This window comes from Anopheles aquasalis, chromosome 3, assembly GCF_943734665.1.
Source record: "Anopheles aquasalis chromosome 3, idAnoAquaMG_Q_19, whole genome shotgun sequence".
Taxonomy (NCBI): domain Eukaryota; kingdom Metazoa; phylum Arthropoda; class Insecta; order Diptera; family Culicidae; genus Anopheles; species Anopheles aquasalis.
The window spans coordinates 26926696-26948917 of NC_064878.1; the positions used below are offsets into that span (position 1 = coordinate 26926696).

A 22222-nucleotide genomic window follows, 5' to 3' on the forward strand; every position below is an offset into this window, starting at 1 on the left:
CTGCATCCTGTAGTGCTAACTAATCTTATCAACAAGGATTTTACCCTACCATAAACAATACAACTAGGATAAGCTTTCAAGGACGAAATTGGACTTTATCTTCTACTCCACCAGCAAAACTACATTGTTGTTAACCAACGTGCCGAACATTGTGTGCATCAATTGCCGAAGAAGCATCAACGGTGTGCATCTTCAGAATGCATTACTGGCGCCTCAAGTGTTGCATTTGCATTGGCATGAGCGGGATTAGTCACACATACACCTTCAGGAGCACTGCACTGAAGTGCCCTCTAACACTCACACTCTCAAGGAGCGAGGAAACAATTTGCCAACAATTACAATGCTAAGTGCCACCCGGGAACAACACCACCACCACCGCGTACATGTGCGAAGCAAACAAACTCATCCTCATTCTCATCGGGGAACTAACAGATTCACAGGAGACGAATCGGCGGCCGTTTACCGGGGGGGCCTTTGCCGTTCCGTGCTTTCTAATTGATACTCACCGCGGCGAGTGTGCACCGCGAGATGTGCGGGGCGGGATGATGGCCACGATGACGCGAAGGCTCATTACGCTTTAAGCACATCAACCATTGCCTCGAACTCTCAGTACCATCATGAACGATTAGAGGCATACAACACAGACACAGAGCCATGCACACGAGCACCCTTGTTGCCACACATGAAATGGTGGGGAGGGGGGGGGAACTCCTGTGAGTCCCATTTGCAGGATGTTATCCATAAATCACGCTCGAGCGAAAACTATAAAACTCCCGCCAACCAGCAAGCCAACCAGCAAGCCGGGCAATCCCACCCCCAGGGGGGTGGATCTTTATTGCTCGCCTTCCGCTTCCTGCTGCCAGCGGTCGTGCTGCTGCTGGTGGTGGTGGTGGTAAACTCATTTCTTATCTTTTCTCCTCTGCTCCGCGCGCTAGAGCGTCCGCAAAGCGATGGAAAATTTAATCCATATGTCAATACACTGCCACTGCTCACCCCGTTGTACCTTCCCTTTTCATCCCTTCCTTGTTGGTAAACGGGACCGGGGAGAGAGGACATTTTTATGCTTCTCCTCTTGCTACTGCTAGCCGGTCTGCTTGCTTTTGTTCTCACGTTCTCACAGCCTCACAGAGAGATAGATCAGCATCGCCGTTACTCGTCCTCGGCGTCGTCGTCGTCATCAGACTGGCTCGTTGCTCGTGTGCTGCTCATCGGGATGCAGGCGAAGAAGTACATCGACAAACACGCGTTTGCTGCAGCACGAAACGGCACGGAACAGCATCAGCATCAAGCATGGCCCAAGTTTCGATGGCGATAAATTTTATGCTTCAAACATGCCACCACCACCATCCCTAGCATCCCTTCGGTCGATGCCGGGGACCGGATGGCCTGGTGCAGTTGCTGTTGTTGCAACCGGTCCAGGCATTCGAGCTGGCCGAGGAAAGTGCCGGCCAAACGAATATGATACTGTGTTAAGCGATCAAAAGGGATAAAGTTGCTCCAGGAAACCCCATTACTGGCCGCTTGGGGGGGGGGGGGGGATTCTTCTTCGTTGTCTGGTCTGTGCCCTATTCGGCTGCTGGTGCTGGCCCTGGTCGCACGATGATACTACGCAACTGAGCAACGGGGAATGATTTAACGTCGTTTCGCCACAAACAACCGATCCGAGAAGGTGATGAGAAAAGGGGGGGGGGAAGAGGAGAGAAATCAAATTCCACTTCGGTCAAGGGAACGCCTGGAGCACCGGGAGGCAGCTTGTCGAAGGCACCACCAACCGTACCGGTGATCATGCAGAAATCATGCAGATATCGGCGGCTCGTCCTGGGTTCCGCTGGCGACACTTCGCCAAACCAGAATTGGATTCTTCTTTTCATTTTTATTCTTTCGCTTTCGTTATGGTTTCGGTTTGGGCTAGGTTGCTAGGCTAGGCCATGGGGGCCACGCGGCTTCTTCTTTTTTGTGCCATTTTACGAGCGGAACCATTTTTGATCAATGTGACGTTTAATGATGCTCGATATGGTATGGCCACCGTCATCGTCGTCGTCGTTGCCGCCGCTGTAGCAGACGCTCGTCGGGATTGGGAACGTATTGTTTTCGGGTTTTATTGATATTCTTCGCTAAGGGTTTCACACTGCGGATGGGCTTTTGCTCCGTTTGCAACGCCATTCCCGGGCACAATCTCATGATTAAGTTCTTGGCTAAAGCGATAGGGCTGCCGGCACCAAGCAGAACGGGAAGGAAACAACTGTGAGATGGTTCTCTGGGTAAGGAGTTCCGGGAATTGCGGTAACTTTGCAGGGATTATGTCTTTTATGTAAGCGCATTGCGCGTTTACAACAATTTCAGTATCTTCATTGGAAATGTTATAGGAGACCTTCGTGACTGCAGATTTATTTTCAGAGTACGAATTTTAGTGCATCGTTGATATGGAACTGCGATTGAAAACTGAAACGGATGAATGCTTAGACAAAATTAAGGATATGGTTCATTTGTAATTAACGGTGACAAAATGTAACTATTATCCAAAAAATCCGGACAACAAAAATGTATCCTTCACTTTCAGAGAAACCAATCAAAAATGTAACATTTCAGATTTGTAAACAAGGGCTCAATTTGTGAAAGGCAATCGAATAAAGAACTAGAAAAGTTTCCGTTGAACTTTATGTATTCAAATCAATGAAGATGAACAGTAGAAGGAGTTTTGTTTCAAGTAAAGATTATTTCGCGACGCGACATTCTGGCCGTATTTGTTGTTTGTTTGTTTATTTATTTTGTATTTTGTTTGTGTCATCATGTACGGGCAAAGCATGTTCTGCTTCTATCGATCAAATTACTACAACTTGTCAGATTAAAAAAGTATCGATGTGTTTTGCTGAATAAATCTGGCACACGCAGTACGTATAATATACATTACGATGAAACTAGACATCGTTAATCAAGTACCTAAATTTGAGAAATGTTCCTTAATTTAATGAGTGTTTAGTCTTTGCATACTGAAAGATGGGCATCCGATTTGATAGCCAAAGCCAAACGTTGGGCTTGGGCTGAGAGATTGTTTTTTATTTTCAAACATATACAAGGACAGGTTACCAAGTGATTTTGCTCAGATAATTTACAAAAGTCAACTAAATAAAGCCCTTTCAATTGCTAATTCCATCAGCACACTATGCGGCAACCATTTGATTGTACATTCTTTTTACGTTTCCTTTTCCCTCTAGTATAACTTTTCTCGCAAAAAAAAAAGCAACTAACCGACATCAAAAACACTACGAAACGGTCCAGCGCAGCACGATACACAACCGAATGGCAATGATATTCTTTCGTTCTCAAGGTAAGAAGCAGCAGCAGCAGCAGTGAAAGAAAAAAACCTCAAGCAAAACAGACCGCACAGCATTCAGGCAAACATCCAGACAGGCAGAACTGCCCAGTCGAGGCCCTGGTTTTAATTAAGAGCGAAGGAAAACGAATGAACCAAAGCCGCAAACGTCTTGTGTGTGCGGGCGCTCGGCGCACAGTCAGGTCAGGTCTTTACAAAACAGAAACAACACTCCCCCTCCCCCTGAGCTCTGCTCCCGCAATTCCTTCATTCCTTCCTCCTGTTTGATACCGCTCGATGTCACAAAAACAACAACTTGCGAAGCAAAACGAACGAACGAGTAAGACGAGCACACAAAAACAAGCGCCTTCGTACGCGTTTCGCTTCGTCGTTCTGCTCCTAATTGACGACTGGCTTGCTGCTTGCTCAGCAGCAGACGGCCATCGTTCTGTCGTTCTAATGGGGATGGGGGGGATGGACTCCATCGAGGTGGGTATCGCTATCGATTGCGATCGTTCGGTATATCGTTTGGCACACTTCAAAGTGTGCCAAAGTGTGTTGCTCTTCCCGGCACCGGCGGGGAGGTATTTTTGTTTTATTTCACATCCACCTCCTCACCCTCCCTTCCCTTTCCTATTCAAACCGAGGAACGGAATACTGGGATCGCATGGAAACGACACAACACCCGGAACGCCACCGCCAAACACACCAAACGCAACGTCGATAGCGAGGAAAAACAAATTATCATATCGACGCTGATCGCTGTCCGTTTGATGTTGTTGTGCGCCTGCAATTGAGGCTTGTGGTTGTCGTCGTCGTCGTCCCTGATCGTCGATGTCGTTGTGGTTGGTAGAACGAAGCAGCAGCAGTTCATTGATGGGAGGAGCAGCACGAAGCAGTGCAGTGCAGTGCGGTGCGTTTCAGCAGTTGATTACTTTTCCAATCCGTTCGCTTATCCGGCAAACTATCACCCGACCTCCATCTGTCTGTGTGCTCGGGTGTGCGTACCCCCGGACATGGACTCTCCTGCAGCCAGCCGGTCACCAACATTGTTTTGCCGCTACGCTCCAATTAGCGATTCCTTTTTGGTGGCGAATTCGCTTCATCCGGCTCACCTCCAGCCGTAACACGCTGCAGGTCCTTTCTGTGCCCCTTTCCCGGAGGTCCCATCGGGCTCTCTAGCTCCAGCGAACGAAGAACGAGCAAAGCTGGTAGCGAGGGCAATAAATCAAACTTAAACGTTTCTTCGCATCGCGCAAGATCGAAACGTGAGATTATGTGTCGTCCTGTAACATCGGCCATCGTCCTGCAACCCCTTGCACCCTTACCCCCCCCCCCCCCCCCCCCCGGGGGGGTTGCAGCGCAAACGGTGCATCACGGTGAAAGCAAACGGGGCAACCCCAGGTTTGCTGGCCAATCAAGTCGACGGGCAAGACGACGGGTATATGCGCTCGATCGCGAACAAAAGCTCGTGGAAGAGTCCCCCCCCCCCTTTAAGTTGAAAGGGGGGTTGTTAGGCCAGCTACCCCCTAATCGTTTCTTGGGGTTTCTCGGTCCGTTTTTCCAATGGCGTCTGGCACTACGCTGCTTTTAAAGTCGTCAGTCGTCTCTTCAGCAACAGCTCGGCAGCACATTATGTCTCATCGGTCCCCGTTGGGCCCCCGGCGTGAGTCGTCCTCGTGTGGAGTGGAAACCGGAAACTTATGTTTTGCCGTCTTCGTTCGCTCGCTCGCTCACTCGCTTGTTGGTATGCTTTGGAGAGCAGGATCAAACAACGAAAGACACCACAAGTCCAAATAAGGGAATAAAGAGAGAGGGCGGAAGAGTGTGATAGAGAGATGGGACCCCGTCCGGGTAACGTACGACACACGGCCAGCAGCAGCAGCAGCCTCCCTCTTCCCAAAAACGGCCCAGACCATCGCGAGTTACGACATAACAATGTATGTTAGACGGAAGTTTATCGTTTCAGCGTCGTCCACACATGCCACCATGGTGTCCACGAAAGGAGCAACATTAGGGGAAGGGGTAAACCGAAGGGTTGGCTGGGGAGAGTTTGGAAAAAAAGGATATGGTCCACCCACATCCACTCGAGCCGTGGACCGTGCGCACGGAGCCGAGCCGGTTCGAGTTGAACGTTTAGCATTTGCGCGACCCAAGGATGCGGGCCAGCGACGAGTGGCTGCACCAGTCCCCCCAGTGGGAAGAGGGGATGAAAGGGGTGTCCATGATGTGGAGTGGAAGGGTGGGGGAGGTCGTTTGGCCTTAACCGAAGTCATGCAGAAATTCAATAAAAGTGAAAACTTTTATGAAATGTGGTGCTCCGTAAGTAGAACCGTATATAGAATATTAAGGACCTCGCTCGCTCGTCCGCTCGTCCGCTCGTTCGTCCGCTCGTCCGCTCGTCCGCTCGTCCGTCCGCCATAATCTTATTTATCTTCATCAATGCCGTGCCATGCCATGCCGGTCCATGTGGCTGTGTGCTCGTGTGGGTGCGCTGTGGATGAATAACTTAAACAGCGGAACTGAACCGCATGCACACACATGCGCACACATACACTGCTCGCCTGGGACACATACACCCGAAACGCACGCACGCACGCACACAGTGGGACCGTATGGTGGCCACATAATGTGCAGCGAGGCGACCCCGAAAGGAGTTAAGTTGATAAAGTGTCTGTTTCTTGTGTTTGCCGTTAGGATTTATGTCTCGTTTTGCTGGACCGCATACATATGCTATCAGCGCGCACTAGAGAGAGAGAGAGAGAGAGAGAGAGAGAGAGAAAAGAGGGTGGATGAGGCCAATCGGGGAAATAAAAAAAAGCGAAAAGTGAGGAATACAAAGAAAGCGACCGAGAAGCGGCGGAAAAAGCCGGAACCGACACACGATGGAGGCGCCTCGAACAACGGGCGGTTGGCCGAAACTCAAAGAATAGTTTCCGAGCGGCCACGGGACGGGGTGGCCAGCGTTTAGGACCCTCACCCTTTGGCGCCGGACGCTTTGCATCTCAAGCGAATGGTGCTGGTGGTTGGTCCCACTCCGTGTCATTGTCCGTTGGGCAAAGGATGTTTAGAGTTGGAGTTGGAGCGGAAAAAAGGTGTGAGAGGGGGGGCTTCTTCTGTGAATCACGGTGACAACTGTTAAATAATTTCCCCTTCTCTACCGTCGAGTTCCGGCACCACCATGAACTTCCGGCAATGGCACGGGTATGCTGGATGGATGCTTGGTTCTGTGGTATGATGCAGCGATGCGGTGGTGTAGCCACCGTAACGGAACAATGTTTTTAATTGTCCCGATTGCCCTAACACGCGCGCGCGTGCCAGAGAGAGAGGCGCCAGGGGTTTTTGAAGTTTCGAAGACGAAACATGGTTTCATGGCCAGCATGCTGGTGGTGCGATCGCTCGCTCGCTCGCTCGCCAAGAATTGTTTAGAAACAGTTTCAACAGCGGTGGTGTGCGGGATGGACTGCTACAGCTTAGACAATGGGCCCGGTACGCTCTAGCGCACACCATCATTGATGCATTGTTGTTCAAGATGCTCGCAGGAACCGGCATTACCACCATGGACCGGGACGGAACGAACCACAGGAATTAAAAGTGCATTTTGTGCAGCAGCAGCAGCAGCAGCACCATCGCTGCCCATCCAGACAATCATTAATAGCAATCAAACTCGATGCTTTATCGATCCTATCGGTGCGCGCACGTCACTCGTTTGGCCACTGGCATTGTGCTCTTTCGTTACGGGGGGTGGCAGAGGGAAAACTATCGATACGGATGGATTATGGTGCATTTCATCAATTTTCATTTAGCAAAATGCTCCCAACCATTCATGCTCAATTGCTCGTAAAAGACTTTCGTGAACGCGTGAAAGCGACCGAGTGAGGCGAGACGTCTGGCCTGGCATCGAGCTATCCGAGCGTTCCGAATGAATGCATCATTCGCAGAGGCAGGATGCACCACCGTTCGTCCGATGGTGAGAGATGGTTGGATTTTAGAAACAGTTTCTTCCTTCCCACTTCTGTAGCTACTGATTGCCCGAAGCTGGAATTGAGGGAAATCAATTGTGAAATCGTAGTTTTAAAGCCGTTTAGCATCTGCTTACCGAGCATAATGCAGTGTCACTTCACGAGGTTATTAGCTGGCAGATATTTTGCATTAGGTGATGGATATGAGCAAATGATTCGATCGTAAAAGGTTTCCCAAAACCGACAAACATGCTCAGATTAAAGAGGAGCATACAGTTTGATCGCAGTTATCGGTTGGATGGTAGGAATTGATGCTTCTCTCAGATGGTCTGGAATCGTTAGCATTATAGCAACAAAGTTGTATCTACTATTGCTATAAATCATAGAGCATCTCTGCCAGTTAAATCCTTGAAGTACCCACATTTTGAAAAAAAGAGCTAATTTCAATAGTTTCAAATAATTCTATTTCTTAGCAGCGTGTCCTCATATTAAATATTGTGCTAGTAAAAAAAACACTGGACGATAAGGAGATAAGGAGTCTAAAATTCATATTAGAATGCGAGGCGCATAAAAAAGAATCAATCACTCCGCGGGCCATTTCACCACCAAATTTGAAAGTGCATGGGTTTATTAAATTTGCTTTTTTCCCACCAAATCTAAACCGGTGCCACTGGTCGTGGCAAGAGAGCTAAAGGCAATTCTGATCGCCGCGCCGGGAAAACGAATTTATGTAGCTCCGTTTTTGAAACTCAATGATGGAGGCGCCAGGTATTTGGTAAAATTGCATACTTTCAGGGAGTCTTTAAATAGAAATTGAAATTTCTAAATAATGTAGGGAAACTCCATTAGCATCCTCAAGTGTTGAAAAACTGTGTCTTCATTCAATTTTTCATAGATTAAAATTACGTACAACATACAATTAATGACCAAACTTAAGATACATATACAGCATGAGGCAAAAAAACTGTAACACATTCAAAGCGCCCTATCTTTTTCATGTTTATTTGGATCTTATTGAGTAAAACCAAAAAATGTCGGGAATTTCATAAACTTTTAGAATCAGTGTAATTTATTTACTGTTTGTTACTTTTTGGTAGAATTATGGTCTTGAGACCGTGAAGAGGCCTTACTTCGATTGACCGCAAGTGATGAAATTCCGAACTTGGTTTTCTTTGATGAGAAACCATTCGTTATCCTGTAGTTTGTAAACGAAAAAAAGATGAGGTCTAGTTACCAGAGAAGTCAGCTGATGATTTACACCCTCGGCTGGCCACCAGGACTATGCGTCCTGGTTGATAATGGGTTGCGGGTACAAATTCATGTGCCAAAGCTATTAAAAGATTCATTGCAGTCTTAGAAATGCAAACAGTTCATGAGAAAGCCCTAGAGAATCCAACAGGACTCTGTATCTTTCCTCAAAGCAACCGAGACATGAGATAAACGTAAAAAGAACGATCCACACTTCATTTCCATGTCTCATTGGCTGTCAATGTCTATGGCCACAAAAAGCGCAGGACTTCTCCGTTTGCAGCATTTTGGAGGGCAAAGTTTCTAACTTTGTTTCTAACAAAGTTCTAACATAAAAAATAAAATAGATAAAAAAAATTCAAACAAAAATGAAAAAAACATGGCGTTTTAAATGTGTTGCAGTTTTTTGCCTCACCCTGTACACCGTGGACGTGGCCGAACCGAACCGAACCGTACAAAACAATTTAGCGGGCCGCTAGTTTGAGGCTCCTGCACTAGACAATGTGGTACTATGAAGCTATAGAAGCCAGGCTATCCAATTGCCAGGGAATTATTATTTGCTTCTAGCAAAGGTTAGCCCCCAATATGTACTCCACATCATTCCCAAAACTGAGCGAAGTTGAGAGAGAGAGAGAGAGAGAGACAGAGAGAAATCGTGGCACAATTACTTTTACGAAACTCTGCCCGTTCCGCACATTCAACATGCAAAAGCTCGTATCCGTAAATGGTGAATTCATTTTAATATCTCCGAAACACACATGCCACACCACGCCACACCACACCACACCACGGTGGCCACGTGCGGGGCCACGTGATCCTCTCGTAAGCAACTCCCAAACATCCGCTACACCACTAATCCGCCCGCGATCGTCCTCGGCGACAGCATCACATCAAGATGAATTTTCATGATGAGCTCGAACTCGACCCATCCGACCCGAGTGCCATTTTGTTGCTGGCCCTCAAAGTAGGCAATCCGCACTTCCAGTGCTACCAAGACCGCAGGACAAAGTGCGGCACTTCACATCAGCACCACCACCACCACCACCACCATCAGCAGCGGTAGCGTCTTGGTCGAGCACGTGGCTTCAATCTGAGCTTCCACCACCGAGATGGTGCACCGGGAAGGAAGTGAATAAATTTTGACACAAAAAAAACGGAAACAAAAAGTCCGCAAACACACACGCCCCGCAAAACGAGCGTAATTAATTCGCATTCACCATCGTGTTGTGGATGCTGCTGCTGCTGCTGGAAGCACACAGTCCACCGGGCACAGGGTAGCTAGTGGTGGGAGCAATCATCGTGAAACCAATTTTCCAGCGTTTTTTTTTCTACTCTTCCTTTTCTTTTCCTCTTCCGGAAGCTCCCCTCGCATTCACGCTCCATCGCTTTGTGCCACTTTGAGGTCGGTGGACTTTCGTTACCGCTTTTTCTCCCGCGCATTTGTTTGTACGGGATGCTAATCCAGCGAACGGAATGAAACGAAACGATGATGATGATGATGATGATGTAGCCAACCGCCAACAGTGAGCGCAGTGCCGGGGTCTGGACGGATGCAACATATGTGGGCCAGGCGAGGGCTGCCACTGCTACTACACCGCGAAGCTTAGCCTGCCCTGACAGTATGATTGCCGCTATAAATCATTTCGCGCACGCCGAGCCTGCGAGCGTCCAGGGGGGGCGGTGAACGCGCGAATGAAGGAAAGGCGTAAGGAAAGGGGACGGAGGTGCTGGAAGCGTGCGGAAAGAAACTGCGTGGCGTTAGCCGCGGCCAGTGCCGTGACCGTGGAACGTCATTTTTTTTTTTTTAGCAGGGGATGAGGGCGGAAAGCCAATCTTATCCTCCCGGCTAGTACGCGTTGAACGCGTAAGTATTTACCATACCGTGAAAAAAGGGGGGGGGGGCTGTTCCGGGGGGTTGGTTAGGGGTGGCCACATACCCCAGGCCAATGAATAAATATTTGGCACACGCCATCACCGGCTCGGGGCGGCCATGAGCCACAGCCAGCGGGATGAAATGAAAAAAAAGCCCTCCCAGGGGCCGATGGCCGTCGGCGCTGGATCCGGGAGCCCGGGAGGCGCAACACGGCACCGTACGTACGATGAGTATGTGTGAGGGTTGAGTGGGCTTCTTGCGTGCACGGGGAAGCGAGGGGCTGGGAGCACAAAATTTAATATTAAAAAGCATTGCAATCCATCAATCATCATGCCCAACCCCCTCCCCGGGGTGAGGGAGTGTGCACTAGCAGAGGGTAGTAGAGAGAGAGAGAGAGAGAGAGAGAGAGAGAGAGAGAGAGGGAGAGAAAGGAAAAGGAGAAACACAGCGAGCAGCTCGCGAGCAACTGTTGTTGAGGTGGCCCCGGGCCCTAGTCCTGGCAACCAAATCCTCCTCATACTGCTGCTGCTGCTGCTGCTGCTGCTGCTGCTGCTCTTCATCATCTTCTCGGTGGTGCACGGATTGGCCCCGTTTTATGATGGCTGTAGTATTACACAAAATTACACCCAGATGTCAAGCGGCACTGGCAGCAGCCAACCAAGGGAATCCAGCATGCGAGAACACCCCCCTGGCCTGGCCACGGAATCACCTTTCGCTCCGGTTTAACCGGAAGTGGGCGGAAAATGACGAAGGAGCGGACGATCGAACGAACACATTAATCATTTCCTTCCTTTCGTGCCAGCACACCGACACACCGCAGCAGCAGCAGCAAGCTTCGAGGTAAGGTAACGACTTCCCGCTCGATGCGATCCGAGAAGCCATTGTCTTTGAGATGCCAATCGAAAGCGTGCCACACGATGATCGGTCGACCACAGAGATCCACCGAGGTGTGTGCGTGAACACGATCGTAGCTGCGTCGTCATGATCGATGACGTGTGACGTGTGACGAGTGAACTTGAAATGTGGCCCACTATCACCTCCTAGTTTCGGCACAACATTCGCCGCTTATCAGTGGTCCGTGCCGCTGCACAGCATCCACAGATGGGCCTTCTAATCTCTTTCCTTTCGGTTTGCCTTTTTTTTATACGCAACGAACACGCGAATTCGTTTTATTGGTTTCCCGTCTTGTTACGGATCCATTCGCTATACGCGTAGACATCCACAAACAGATCGTTGATGGTGGAGAGGGTACAGTTGCGCAACGCGTACAGTGCAATGCCACGCAGGTAGTATCGGCCGGTTGTGGCGGAATGGCAAACCAATCCGGAACCGGTTACCCGCGCACACGGATAATGTTTGTCCATTGTGTCCACGACGCTCGCACAGCCATGCTCCGGCGATAGTACGTAGCGCGACGATGGATGGTTCTTTTGCACCAACTTCCGACAATCGTTTAATGTACCGGTTGCCCTTACTTTGAACTTGAGCATATAGTTGACCGACCGCGACGACTCCGAGTCCCAGCCGATGATGTAGCAGCGATCGGTTTCGTTCGGTTCCGTCGGAGGCAGACAAATGTGATTCACCGAGGAGGTCCGCTGGGGTATGTCACCAGGCAACAGGAGCGCAATGTTGTTCCCCTTGGACACGCCGTTGTAGCCTTCATGAAGCACGATCCTTGCGACTGTCAGTACCTGTGGAGGGAGAGAGTGGAACACGATACTGATGGTGGTGATCTTGCAGCAGCCTGCTAGCTCGGGCTCCCCACCTGGGTACACTGTTCATCGTCCGCCACCAGATCCCACCGGCCAAGGTGCACTCGTAAGAGGCTGGCTTCCTGCTCCACGACACACTCCGCCGTGGTCACGATTGTACCATCCGGTAGCAGTGATCCACCGCAGAGAAATATGATAAACTCCCTATCGAACACCGAAGTGACATTAAATATCGCCACACTCCAGGGAAACTCCCAACGGTTCGCACGAATGTCCGTGCTCTCGACGATGCCGGTCTTGCGCGAACCACACGCTGGCGTCACTTTGTTATTGGTGCATTTTGGTTCCGCTGCAGCTGCTTCGTACGGGCAACAGATCGCAAACGAGCCACACTCACTGTTGCGGTCCAAGATCACGATCGTATCCTTTTCTTTCGTACAGCAACCGAGCGGAACGCACGATCCGGCTTTCTTCCTACACGGTTTGAGTGAACAGCAAATCTCGTCGGGCTTACATCCCTTTGTCCCTGCTATTATACGATGGCCCTCACCATGACAGCACGCACTTGAGCGACATGTTCCGTTACTGCTCGCACACGTAGCATTGGTCTGATCTGCTGATGGGGCTGATGCACCACACCTGGCTGCTAGTAACAGGAGTGCCAGTGCGAACTGACCAACACAATTCATCCTGCACCGTTGATCGTAACGTTCGCCAATATGGTGGAAGGTTCCCCGCGTTCCGCTGCTGTACACTCTGCCCGTACGACTGACAAGATGATCGCACACGAGGTCCGTCTTTAGCAGCTCCAGTTTGCCAGTAGGTGTGGTGGTGGTGGATGCCTGGTACTACCACCACCACTGTGGCACCGATCATCGAATCGTCGCGACCGGTACTCAGTGGTACTGCTGCTGCTGCTGCTGCTGCTTCGGAAAATTGATAACAACGCTGATAGTCAGCAAAGCATTCCGTGAAGCACTTCAGGGCTATATTTATTTCGCAAAACTAAAAATACGTTCTTGCACCAGAAAGAAGTGAACTCTAATCACGATCACTAGAGCCTAGAGTGTGCTAGACAGGTTGGTCATGGTTCATTTTTCTGTAAAAACCGGATCGGGCCGATACGTTCCCGGTTGACCGTGGCGTGCGCGTACGTGCCCATCGATCCACTCGGTGTACTGCCGGACATCCACGAACACATCGTTCACGCTAGCGTTCGAGCACTTCCGCAGCGAGTACGAGGCGATACCGACCAAGAAGTGCTGCTGGTTGCCCTTCGCACACACCAACCCAGAACCGGTGATTCGCGCACACGGATAGTTGCCGTCGATTGTGTCCACCGCCTCGGTACAGACATCCGCCGGCGACAGCTCAAACTTGGACAACGATGTATACCGTCGGATCGATTCCTGGCAATCGTTACGAAGCGCCAGGAATGTTTTCAACTTTTGCAGCTGCTTTACCTCGTTCACGAACTTGGTGCCCCATCCAACGGTGTAGCAGAGATGCTCGACGTCGTACCGGTGTTCGCGCTCCGCTAGACAGACCCGGTTCACCGAGGAACCGAACCGCACATTGTCAGCGAGGAACAGGAGGGCAATGTTGTTTTGCTTGCTGGATGGTTTGTAGTCCGGATGGAGCACTACTTCTTCTACTTCCAGTACCTAAGGGCAAATAAATGCATTCATTACAGCGAGCAGAGCGCGGTGCGAGTTAAGGAGCTCTCTCTCGCAGGGGGGGACGCTACACTCACCTTCTTGCCTTTCTCATCCGTGTTCCCCAGATCCCAGCGGCCAACGTGAACCCTGAGCGACGCTTTCAGCTGATGCCGCACGCACTCCACCGTGGTCAAGATGGTGTGATCCTCGAGCAGTGTGCCACCGCAGAGAAACACATTCCTCCATTTGCCGGCCAACCAAACGCTCCGGAAGATCGCCACACTCCAGGGAAACTCCCACCGGTTCGCCAGAAAGCCAGCGCTCTCCGTCACGTTGCTGTTCTTACCACACTGTTCACTCCAATCCGATTGTTCGTCCTCCAACGATTCACTGTCCTCGACCACCACCACCGGACGTTCAGTTGGCTGTTCGGGTAGGGAGTACGGGTTGGGCTTGACGGGCACTTTCTTACAACAGACCTGATCCTCATCCTCACACTCATCATCGTCACCACCGAAGCGTGGCATCATAAAGAAAACGGCACCCTCGTTCACCACCCCGTACAGGCAGTTCTCCGTTGGGACACAGATTTCATTTTCTCTCGGACATCTCGCGTCTGCCCGCACCGAACGATTGACATTCAGCAACAACAGCAACACCGTCAGTGACACCTCAGTGTACCACCACCACCGCTGATCCATTTGGCTTGGGACAGAAAGTGGCCACACAACACTCCTCGACTTCTCGACGGCCGATGCTACTCCGGTGTCGTTCTCGCAGTTACTGTGGGGGTTACATTGGTGGACATGGTACGGCGATGGAGAAGAGAGTCTGTTAACTGAGGAACAGGCGCATCTCTCGCAAACAGCTCGTGTCTGCTCCTGCTATCAGCCCGGGGGGTCAGCGGAAGGTAACCTTCCGGGGAATCCCGGCCACTTGAGAACATGGGATGAGGAGCCAGCTTATCAATTGACCTTTCGACTCTCTCTCTCTCTCTTACTCTCTTAAATCCGCATAAACATTGGATGCTTCGAGTGTCTGTTGGCGTTATCAGGCACCTTGCACCAGGCACAAACCAGGGCGATCCTGTTCATATACCACCAGCCACCGCACCGATCATTCATCGAAGGAACGACAAAGTGGAAAGGTAGTGTCGTGATCATGGCGAAGCGTTGCCCTTTCGGAACTCGCTGCGGACTCGTGTGTGGTGCGTTAGTGTTGCTGGCAAGCGTCGCGTTGACAAGGAGCGATGAAAATGAGGTAGGATATTGCGTTGACTAGTGATCGCCAGAGTTGGAGTCTATCAGCTTACTCTTCACCTTGCAGCCCTGCATTAAAAACTCCAAGCCGGGTGTATGCGTGTACAAGTACAGGTGCAGGGACGGATTCATCGTCAACTACGGTGAGGGAATTATCGACGTGCGGTTCAGCGATGTTTGTGGCAATTCACTGATGGAATGTTGCCAAGAGCCGGACAGTACCACGGTGGAACCATCGACGAACGGGACGAGTACGGATGGAGGGGCGAGCACGACGAAAGCACCACCACCAGACCCTTTTCTGCCACCGTACCGTCAGCAACCGTGCGGTCAGCGTAATCCGAATGGAGTGATTTTCCAGATCGAAAACAATGTGTTCAGCGAATCGGAGTACGGTGAGTTCCCGTGGGTGGTGGCGATCTTCCGGGTAACGAACGACGGAACCAAACCACAGTTTCTGTGCAGTGGAACACTGATCGAAGTCGCGGCGGTGCTAACGACGGCCAGTTGCTTTCAAAAGTATCGCGGAACCGGTGCCAAGTATATGGTGCGGATGGGCGAGTGGGATCTGAGCAACGACCGTGAACCGATTCCGGCGGTGGAGCGAGAAGTGGAAACGTTACACCTTCATCCGCGCTACAGTACCTTGAGCAAGGTGAACGACATTGCCATCGCCATCCTAAGCGACAGTGTCCAGCTGTCGCACACGATCGGGTTGGCGTGCTTGGCGGATAGTCGGGTCCGCCACAATGACATCGTTGGGGTGGGTTGGGGCAATGCGCCCAACTTTGTGCAGCCCCAGAAGCTTCCGCAGACTATCTTGAAGAAATCCCATCTGTTGGTCATCGACACCCCGCAATGTCAGCGGATAATGCGCAAGCTCATCACGCCGAGATACTCGCTGTCCGATAGCTTCATCTGTGCGCAGGGCGGTGCACCGAACGAGGAGATGCTACCGTGCAAAGGGGACTCCGGTTCGCCGTACATGGTCAACATTCCGAGTGAACAGGAGCGGTACTACGTGGTGGGACTCAGCTCGTGGGGTTTCGATTGTAATGTGCAGGACGTTCCGACCGTACTGACGAACGTCGGGCATCATCGCGAGTGGATTGACGAAGTGATCAGCAACGAGGGCCTTAGTCCGTTTAGCTACACTTATTATCAGGAGGACGACGACCAAGACTAGACTTGGCTTGCTGCTGGTACTTTCGTGGACGTTCGGAGAGTAATAAAGATAAGTCCTTGGTCCTTACTGATCAATTTCATTGTGTGAAAAGACACTCAAGAGAGTCTGTGCATTGAATTGAGTTAATAATGTCTTCTCTTGAGTAAAATGATGAACAGCGGTTCAATGATGGCGTCGTGGCCTTTCGAGAGTGCCTCATGGATGTTCACTGTGTTTCTCCCTCGACTGGAAGAACAACCTAGAACAAGGACTACATCAATTAACTCATGGGAATAAACCATCATTATCAGAGCCGCCAGAGCGTGCGCCACTGTACATCACTGTGGCAGCTCTAGGAATCGGTTTTCAACTCGGTCGGCAAGATCAGCGGGCCTTCCCATTAACTGGCTCGAGATACATCCCCTGACGGCTGTGGTCATCATTCCAATTTATTGATGGAATCGCGCGTTCATCATTTGAAAGATGCAGATAACGTTTCTGTTTCATGTTTTACAGCAATGAAAATAAAGCACAATAACTAACTCTAGAATGCGTTGATGGAGCGTTGCAGAACATGAATTCGGATACATTTCGATTGCTTCTTAGTGTTTTACCCTTCAGCTGTTGCTGTGCATTGCTGTCATGCGGTATCTAGCAATGAATTTTACAACAACAAAAAAATAGCAGCTAACATTCTACGCCCCAAAATAACAAACAGCATGCAAAGTTGTTCTACGTCGCGATGTCGCCATGGTCATGCCACTCAAAATGCCAGCAAACGCCGCGCTGCTGTCCCAACTCACTGGCCATGAACCATGTAGACTACCGGAAATTGATTCGCACCGCACCGATTGGTCTTACCGGGGATTAGCGCGTACAAGCCCACACACAAGGACGCATGGCCAGGAGCTGACAGAACTACGACATCTTGGCTATCTTGTCGCCTGTGTCCTGCTGTACAGGTTGCTGAGACCTGTTTTGTTCTTTTTTACCCCGCTATGCTGTCAGCCTTGCACTGAATGACACCGAATGGCACAGCGCCACTGCCACCGAGCCTCTGTCTCTTTTGTTTTTATACTGGAACGTTGAACGCTGTGGTCTGATCAGCGGTAATCTCGTGGAGGACGAACAAAATAATAAGCATTTATGGCAGATACTTGATGGTGAACGAGAAAAGGCGAAGAAAGAAAGAGATGGAGTAAGGATTATAATGGCCACTAGTTCCCCAAAAGTAAGAGATAAGTGGCTCGACGGTCGTATTAGAAGCAAGTGTTGTGGTAGTCGAGGCCAAGCACCAAGGCCAATGCCGTCCGATACCATCTGGCAATCGTTTTCGTTCACCTGAGGACTCCATTACAATCGTAGCACCGTCGTCGGTCTGGGATCAAGGTATTCATGGACAATTATTACACTTTCCGTGAGTCAAGCTAATCCTGCTGAGGTACGTTATGATGCATGCTCACCGTTGCTCCCATTCGAGTGTCGTCTTATTCGTCATTCGCTTATCCTTTGCACAGCTTTCATACTAGGTTCTATCGGTTGTTCGACGGTTCCTTGCCATGCTGTCCGTCATCTGGACACAACGATGAACGATTGCGATGTGATGCAGTGATGAATTCGACCTTAGTGTTTATGAGCCCATAAGATTACGCAGAATTTGTTTTATTTCTACTGAGGACGATGTTTTCTAACGTTCTCATCGATCCATTCGGTGTACTGCCGGACATCCACGAACACATCATGAACGATAATACTAGAACAATTGCGCAGTGAGTACGACGAAAGGCCAACCAAACAGAACTGATCCGCATTGCCGCAAACCAAAGCAGAACCGGTGACTCGTGCGCACGGATAATTTTCGTCCATTGTGTCCACGGCGAAGGCACAGACATCGTTCGGTGACAGCACAAACTTTGGCAACCGCGTTAATCGTCGTATAGATTCCTGGCATTCTGCGCGATTTGGAGAGTCAACAGGCAACATGAGAAGCTTGTTTGTCCCGTTACTGCGTTCCAACCCACAGTGTAGCAGCGCTGGTTGGCAACATTCCGCATTTCTCGATCAGCAATACAGGTAACATTCACGGATGGACCAATGCTGACCGTGTCCTTCAAAAACAGCAGCGCAATATTGTGTTGCTTACTCGATGGTTTGTAGCATGGATGGGGCACTATCGTTTCTACTTCCAGCACCTACGGGTTGTAGAGAAATTCATTGCAGCGCATCCATCCGTCAGTTGGCGATGTCAGGAGCCTAGGAGGAATAAGCTACCTACCTCGTTGTCCTCTTCTTTCCTCTCGCCCAAGTCCCATCGACCGAACTGTACACTCAATGATGCTTTGGGTTGATGTCGGACGCACTCAGCCGAGGTCAAGACTGTACCGTTATCGCGCAGAGCTCCACCGCAGAGAAATATTTTTATTGGCTTTCCGTATAACCGATCATTCCGCAATATTGCCACACTCCATTTAAACTCCCCTCGCTTCGTCAGAAATGCAGAACTATCCTTTGTGGTCTGGATAAAGTCGGTCTTCTTGGATGTGTATGGTAGCTCCCCACAACGGACGATCGGAGCATAAAATGTGCAGAACAATGACAGCAACACTACAGTGTGATAGCACCACCGCTGATCCATTTGCTTTGGCAGAAAGGAGCAAATGCTTTATTCCGATGCTACTCCAGTGTCGTTCTCGCAGATACTGTCAGGCATTCGGACGTGGCTAGAGAGGGTCTGTTAACGAGAACATTCGCATCACTCGCGAACAGCTCCTCTCTCCTATTATCAGCCAGCGAAGCGTACGCTTCAGGGGATTCCCCTTTGAGTCCGTGTGGCTGCTGGAGTACGCTTATCAAGTGACCTCTGAGTCTCTCGCTTCCGCACAAACGGTACCGATCGTGTTCGAGCGACGATCGCAAACCATTTCCCCTCGTTAAGCGAGCAGTTACGTAAAGCAGCTGCGTGCCGTTCAATTAGCGTAAAGAATCCCAACAACATACAATGTTGTCGTTCGAAAACTTATTCGTATATATTTCAATACCTATACCGTATTCAAGTATTATCTTTAGTAAGCTTTCATGTTGCACGTATGCTAATTCGAGCGAAATACTAAGAATTTGTTTTATTTCTACTCAAGACGGATAATTTTCGTCCATTGTGTCCACGGCGAAGGCACAGACATCGTTCGGTGACAGGACAAACTTTGGCAACCATGTCAATCGTCGTATAGATTCCTGGCATTCTGCGCGAATTCAAATTCAAATTCGGGAGCGTCCGCAGGCTGGCTGACGTTTGTCACCGAATTTTCAGTCAAACCTTCGAGATATGCGCCTGTTGTAAACGTTGGCTGCTCACAACAAACTTCACCATCGATTTCACACTCGTTCTCTCCAGAACATCTCGCAACCGTCCACACGGAGCTGTTGAAAGTCATAAACACCGACAGCAACACTACGACAAAGGTGGTACAGTAACTGCGAACCATTTTTCTGTTGCAATTCATTCTACTCCAAGGTTCTCCAAAGCCGATCGCACGAATACTGCAGGACGGTCCGGAACGACCGTTCAAAGAGATCAGCAGCACAACTGGCTCGTGGGGAGGGTTGGCAAATTTGGAGAATCCCAAACACTCACCACAGCATTGTTGGCGGAATCCACTCACCAATTGACCCATTTGGTTCACTTAGTACGCCACTATAGCAGAGAAGGGCAGGAACAGGAAACAAGAAAGCTAAAGTAGGAGCGATAACGTTCGTTTATGAGGGAACCTCTGGCTAAAAATAGTGATGGTGGCAAATTTTTATCAGTCTTCTCCATTCTGCTAGAATAGGCAGCACTAGGCTGAAGCATTCGTTCATAACGATCAACACGATCGGTATATTTTGTAGAATTATGTTCAGAATCTGAAAAGGGAAGATCTGCAAAGTAGTGTCATAATATTTCGATGTGAAGCACAATTTTGAATCCATCGTTGAGATTGGCAAATTAGAGAAAAAAAATACTAAGATTATCAAATATTGTTTTAGCTAATCAATAAATTATTTTGCCCTCTGGTGATGGCTACAGCGCTTTATTGAGTTCTTCCGCGTCCAATTCCATGGTACACCAGAGTGCCACTTTCATTCAGTTCATTCTTTGATTAATGGACTGATCCAACCGGTATATTTTCGCAAATCCATGAACACATCTGGAGGCACAGCAGAATGGGAGCAATTGCGTGGTAGTTGGGAAGCAACGCCCACCAAATAATACGGATCGTCTCGGGTCCCTTTCGTGCACACTAATGCGGAACCGATGATTCGAGAGCACGGATAGTCGTCGTCCATTGTGTCTTCGGCACGAGTGCAGAGAGCTTCCGGTAGAAGTTGATACTTACGGTGCCAGAATCGTTGAAGGTCCCGCTGGCACTCGGTTCGGTCAGACAACAGAATGGTCTTTAATCTGAGCAGCTGATTTGTACCGTTGATGAACGAAGCGCTCCATCCGACCGTGTAGCAGTTATGGTTAGACTCGTATTGTTGCGTTGAGGCCGCAAGACAGACTCTGGTCACGGATTCATCAACATTATTTTCCAGGGTAAGTAGCGCCAGATTGTGCTCTTTACTCCCTAATTTGTAACCCGTATGAATCGATGCATTATCCACACCCAGCACCTAGTAAGCGATTAAAGAAATTCAATTTGCTGTGCATCCTCAATGAATAGACACTAAGCGCACGCCGCGAGACTGGGTGCTATGGAACAATTACCTGTTTGCTAACCGTGTTACGGTCCCGCAGGTGCCATACTCCGATTAGTACACTCAAGTTTGCTGTAGGCACTTGCTGGACACACTGGGCTACGGTCAAGACTTTATCTCTCGACACAAGAGTTCCTCCACAGATAAGTACGTACTTTTGCATTCCGCCCAGCTCAGTGAGTCGCAATATCACCACACTCCAGGGAAATTCCCCGGGGTTCGTTAGAACGCCGTCGCCTTCCTCTACGTTCTCCGTCCGTCCACACATCTCATCACTCTCGATTTCGTTTTCTCTCGAATCACTCGTAGCCGCCGTCACGCACTGAACACTGAAAGTCACCAACGCCGACAGCAACACTACTCGGTGGCATCGGGAGAACGATCGTTCCATTTGCCTGTTACTCCGATGTCGATCGCGCTGAAACTGTAACTCGCTTCCCCAAAACAGGGCCGGTTAAACAAACCTCGCCAATCCCCCGGGGGGGGCGTCGCGTTGGATTCACGCTTCGGTTCGGCACAGCGATCGGATCGTGCGATCGTGTCGGAACGATCAGGTGGTGCCGCCAGCACACGCTGCTCTCTTTCATAACGCCGCGAAGGCTCTCATTCCAAGCGCAATCAACGCACCGCAGGCAAAGCCCATGCCCGGTCGCTTTCTCTCGCAGATTTTTGCAAGATGGAAGAATTTGCTGGGACTTTCCAAATGGCTCATCGTTGGACGGAATGGCGAACGTACCTTGGTCGAACATGAAATTCTCTTCGCAGGCAATGTTTTTTTTTTTTTGGTGAAACGGAATTGAAAAGAAAAGTAGAGGAGTAAACAATGGAATTGAGATAAAACAAAATAAAAGGATCCAATGTTTACCCAGGACTGAAGCAACAGTACGGTACGATCGCTTAACTACTTCTGTCCTCTGCCGCCACAGGTTACCTACCTGTGGAGGGAATGTTTTGCTGAACCACCGGGAGTGGTTTTTGGTCCCGGCAATCCCTTTTGAAGTAACGCACTTTGCCAACGGAAAGCACATAAAATCACCGATTCGCCGAAGCGAGACCGTGCCGGGAGGGTCCGGGAGAGTAGTGCAGCAACAGTTCCACGGCATCCACGGTACCTTCCCAGCGGTACCCAAATACCAGCGCTTCACGTGTGGTAAGGTAGAGCACGCTGTAGATTTATCGGCCACAACCACAGTGGCTCCACTCCACCGTTCTTTCTTGCTCTCTCTCTCTCTCTCTCTCGCGTGCACTCCACCCTCAAATCACTTCAAGTAAGTTAAGCTGCTTCTTCGAGTGGG

At 49.9% G+C, this 22222-nt stretch overlaps 4 protein-coding genes and 1 pseudogene across 4 annotated transcripts; 1 reads left to right on the top strand and 4 right to left on the bottom strand.

Moving 5' to 3' along the window:
* Window positions 1-11535: 11535 nt before the first annotated feature.
* Window positions 11536-12868, bottom strand: LOC126575313 (serine protease 28-like). Its single transcript, XM_050235943.1, has 2 exons — window positions 12165-12868; window positions 11536-12090 (listed from the first exon to the last, which is right to left on the bottom strand). The coding sequence occupies exons 1-2, from the start codon at window positions 12798-12800 to the stop codon at window positions 11566-11568; spliced, it is 1161 nt and encodes a 386-aa protein (XP_050091900.1). The 5' UTR covers window positions 12801-12868; the 3' UTR covers window positions 11536-11565.
* A 209-nt stretch (window positions 12869-13077) lies between these two features.
* Window positions 13078-14610, bottom strand: LOC126576089 (phenoloxidase-activating factor 2-like). The gene is made up of 2 exons (XM_050237199.1): window positions 13865-14610; window positions 13078-13775 (listed from the first exon to the last, which is right to left on the bottom strand). The coding sequence occupies exons 1-2, from the start codon at window positions 14468-14470 to the stop codon at window positions 13203-13205; spliced, it is 1179 nt and encodes a 392-aa protein (XP_050093156.1). The 5' UTR covers window positions 14471-14610; the 3' UTR covers window positions 13078-13202.
* Window positions 14611-14848: 238 nt separating this feature from the next.
* On the top strand, window positions 14849-16308 carry LOC126576088 (phenoloxidase-activating factor 2-like). Its single transcript, XM_050237198.1, has 2 exons — window positions 14849-15029; window positions 15096-16308. Exons 1-2 carry the CDS (start codon window positions 14931-14933, stop codon window positions 16212-16214), a joined length of 1218 nt encoding a protein of 405 aa, XP_050093155.1. The 5' UTR covers window positions 14849-14930; the 3' UTR covers window positions 16215-16308.
* Window positions 16309-17556: 1248 nt separating this feature from the next.
* LOC126576090 (phenoloxidase-activating factor 2-like) lies at window positions 17557-19529 on the bottom strand (annotated as a pseudogene).
* Window positions 19530-20241: 712 nt separating this feature from the next.
* LOC126575959 (phenoloxidase-activating factor 2-like) lies at window positions 20242-21389 on the bottom strand. The gene is made up of 2 exons (XM_050236975.1): window positions 20938-21389; window positions 20242-20843 (listed from the first exon to the last, which is right to left on the bottom strand). Exons 1-2 carry the CDS (start codon window positions 21316-21318, stop codon window positions 20319-20321), a joined length of 906 nt encoding a protein of 301 aa, XP_050092932.1. The 5' UTR covers window positions 21319-21389; the 3' UTR covers window positions 20242-20318.
* Between the last annotated feature and the right edge of the window lie 833 nt (window positions 21390-22222).

What these genes read in the sequence shown, in the direction of transcription:
- LOC126575313 (XM_050235943.1), bottom strand. Translation starts at nt 12,800, where the DNA reads ATGAATTGTGTTGGTCAGTTCGCACTGGCACTCCTGTTACTAGCAGCC. An exon ending in ACGATGAACAGTGTACCCAG is followed by an intron (nt 12,091 to 12,164) that starts GTGGGGAGCCCG and finishes CTCCCTCCACAG; the next exon opens with GTACTGACAGTCGCAAGGAT.
- LOC126576089 (XM_050237199.1), bottom strand. Translation starts at nt 14,470, where the DNA reads ATGGATCAGCGGTGGTGGTGGTACACTGAGGTGTCACTGACGGTGTTG. An exon ending in CGGATGAGAAAGGCAAGAAG is followed by an intron (nt 13,776 to 13,864) that starts GTGAGTGTAGCG and finishes ATTTGCCCTTAG; the next exon opens with GTACTGGAAGTAGAAGAAGT.
- LOC126576088 (XM_050237198.1), top strand. Translation starts at nt 14,931, where the DNA reads ATGGCGAAGCGTTGCCCTTTCGGAACTCGCTGCGGACTCGTGTGTGGT. An exon ending in CAAGGAGCGATGAAAATGAG is followed by an intron (nt 15,030 to 15,095) that starts GTAGGATATTGC and finishes TTCACCTTGCAG; the next exon opens with CCCTGCATTAAAAACTCCAA.
- LOC126575959 (XM_050236975.1), bottom strand. Translation starts at nt 21,318, where the DNA reads ATGGAACGATCGTTCTCCCGATGCCACCGAGTAGTGTTGCTGTCGGCG. An exon ending in GTAACACGGTTAGCAAACAG is followed by an intron (nt 20,844 to 20,937) that starts GTAATTGTTCCA and finishes ATCGCTTACTAG; the next exon opens with GTGCTGGGTGTGGATAATGC.